General features: G+C 57.8%; 1 protein-coding gene across 1 annotated transcript in view; it reads left to right on the top strand.

Annotated features, from left to right (window-relative positions):
- VOLCADRAFT_100841 (uncharacterized protein) overlaps positions 1-2,947 on the top strand; it is a gene marked incomplete at both ends in the record, with an annotated part of 8,321 nt that overhangs the window by 2,560 nt on the left and 2,814 nt on the right. Inside the window, one exon of the mRNA XM_002959347.1 lies at positions 236-1,428. Coding sequence (XP_002959393.1) covers positions 236-1,428 — 1,193 coding nt within the window. The remainder of the gene's footprint in view (positions 1-235; positions 1,429-2,947) is intronic.

Raw genomic sequence — 2,947 nt, 5'->3', positions numbered from 1 at the left:
CCTGCTGATCAGCCAGTTGAAGGTCCACCAGGTGCGTGCGTTCTCTCACTTGGCTGCCCATAGGGCTAAACGCGTTTTCGCTCGTGTCTGAGGCGATTCGATTTCACTTCTGTCCAGCATATGTACACGCCGTGTGCTGCGTCTACCGCCGCGTGTACCATGCTGGCTGATCGTATTGCCTGCCACATCGTGCATTCTGACCCAGCTCTTGTGCATCTGTCGTCTGATCATGCAGTTGATCCGGCAGCTGCCACTCTGGACGAACTGGAGCTGATCCTGCCGCAGCCGTCGAATGTTGGTGATGATGGCAGTGAAATCGACCGCTTCCCAGGCCGAGTGGAGGACCTTCTGACTGGCCGCGCACGGATTGCGTTTGCGGCTGGTGGTCGTGACAGCCACGTGCTGGATGACCGTCATCCCGCCATCCTCACCCTTTGCTTCCCCCAGTCCTTCCCATACGGCTTTTCTGGTCAGCGCCCCCGCGGCATGTCTTTTCCGGCATATTGTCGCCACCTACTGCACCGCGTGCCGCGGACGCAATTCGGCGGCAACCTCATGCTGCTGGCACGCATGTACGACATCTGCGTGCGCCACGAAAGCATGGCGCAGGTGGGAATTACCATGAACATGCGGCCGCATCTTGGTGAACCAGCGGCGCGTGTGCCGCGTGATGTCATCCGTGCTATGGGCACCATACTGGCGCTGCCGTATCGGCACTCGCAGCGGCGGCAGCTGCTTACACAGCAATCACCGCTGGTTAAGGCGCTGGTGGAGGGGGCCCGCCTCAGTACTTTGCGCCTCGACCTTACGGACGCATATTACAACGGCGCCCGCTCCAAAATGCGTGCAGCCGCCCTCACCATTGGCTGGCCTCCGCTGTTCTTCACCGTTAATCCGGCAGATATGCATGCAGCTTGTGCAGTCGTGGCATCCGGACAGGTGTTGGACTTCGACGATGACGGACGACCGCAGCATATCCCGAGCACGGTGGAAAAGTGGCGGCGTGTGAAGGATGACCCGTACAGTTGCGCCGCTCTGCTGGTGGCCACCAAGGAGGTTCTGGTGGAAGAGCTCTTTGGGTTTGCGCCAGGCGCCATGCAGCAGACCAACCCGCACTGCTTCTGCGGGCTCACGTTTGAGGTGGCGGTCAAGGTGGAACAGAGCGGCCGCCTTGCCCTGCACATCCACGGTGTCGCACATGTGGCCGCATTTGCAGTCGAGCGTCTTCAGGCACTGTTCAACGGACCCAACTGCCGAGCGCTGGCCCTTGCATACGCACTGTGCGCCATGTGGTATCCCTCGCCGTACTATGACCCTTTCGTCCACGGAACAGAACACTGCGTCATGGACATGACCGTCGAAGAGGCCCGGCAGCATGGCCGTGCACCTCCGCCCATCGACAAGTCCTGCCCGCCAGCGTGCCACCCTGTATGTGCTGCTGACCCGCTTTAAGACGTTGGACCACGTCCGTCTGCTACGTCCACTTTATACCACGCCACACGAGCGCAAGAAGGTCATCAAACAATTCCTCAGCGCAACCAAGCTCGAGCCGGATCTGGCCGCCAACCTGCGCCTGCTGAAGCAGGCAGCACGCGAAACGGAGCAGCGGTACACCACCGAGTTCCAGCATGCACGCCAGTTGGAAACCCGCTGGACCCGCTAGTTGACAGTTGACAAGGCTAGTTGACAGTTGAAGCCACGACCCGCCACTGTACGGCGTTAAATGACAGCGTCCGGGGTAAGGGGAATACCCCGGACGACACGCTCGCTCCCTACGGGAAGGAATGGGGAACTGCCCATCAATGTCTGTGTGGAGCCCCCTGCGGGTTCGAGTCCCGCGCGAGCGCTTCAGCGCGGGCTACCCTCTGCAAGCTCAGCCTCCTTCCGCCTTCGTATATATATATACTTGTTGTGTTGTGTGTGTGACCGATACGGCCCTCAGCAAAACAGCATATAGTGGCCCGCGCGATTCAACGACGGAGCTACGGCCCTCTCGCGCGAACAGCGCGCTCTAGTCTGTCCGTCGCCGTAGGTCCTACGAAGTAGGAAAGCGGAGGCCTTAGGCCGATCCGGCGTCCGTCTGTCCGTCGTTCCGTCTCTCCGTCTGTCCACCAAGTCGTCGGTTCAACCCTGAGCGCGATGTTCGCGCACTTTTTTTTCTCTTTTTTTTTCTCTTTATTTTTTTCTCTTTATTTTAATTCGGTGCTCGTTGCTGGAAAGTATTTCCGCGTAGTGAGGAGGGGAATCACGAGAAGCACAATCGAAGAACGGACCTGTAGGAAACGCGTACGGCATTTGTTTCGGAGCGGAATCGAATGACGCGTCGAAGCGCACATCGAAATGCACGCTAAAGCTTTGCAGGCTGAATTGCGCACCGAATTACGCATCCAGACCCGCGTGAATCGTGCACTTCGGCTTCGGATTCGGCGGGCGCAAGCGTGTGCTTCGGCCAAGCATTTGAATCGTACGCAAGGTTCACAGTCGAATCCTCGCCGTAGCTCCTACGAAGTAGGAAAGCGGAGGCCTTAGGCCGATCCGGCGTCCGTCTGTCCGTCGTTCCGTCTCTCCGTCTGTCCACCAAGTCGTCGGTTCAACCCTGAGCGCGATGTTCGCGCACTTTTTTTTCTCTTTTTTTTTCTCTTTATTTTTTTCTCTTTATTTTAATTCGGTGCTCGTTATGTGAACGACCTTTTTGCGGGATTCGACTGTGAACCTTGCGTACGATTCAAATGCTTGGCCGAAGCACACGCTTGCGCCCGCCGAATCCGAAGCCGAAGTGCACGATTCACGCGGGTCTGGATGCGTAATTCGGTGCGCAATTCAGCCTGCAAAGCTTTAGCGTGCATTTCGATGTGCGCTTCGACGCGTCATTCGATTCCGCTCCGAAACAAATGCCGTACGCGTTTCCTACACGTTCTTCGATTGTGCTTCTCGTGATTCCCCTCCA

The sequence above is a fragment of the Volvox carteri genome (genome assembly GCF_000143455.1).
Source record: "Volvox carteri f. nagariensis unplaced genomic scaffold VOLCAscaffold_169, whole genome shotgun sequence".
NCBI classification, from domain to species: Eukaryota; Viridiplantae; Chlorophyta; class Chlorophyceae; order Chlamydomonadales; family Volvocaceae; genus Volvox; species Volvox carteri.
Note: the sequence above shows the minus strand (reverse complement) of the source record. Positions and strands in the feature narration are given on the sequence as shown.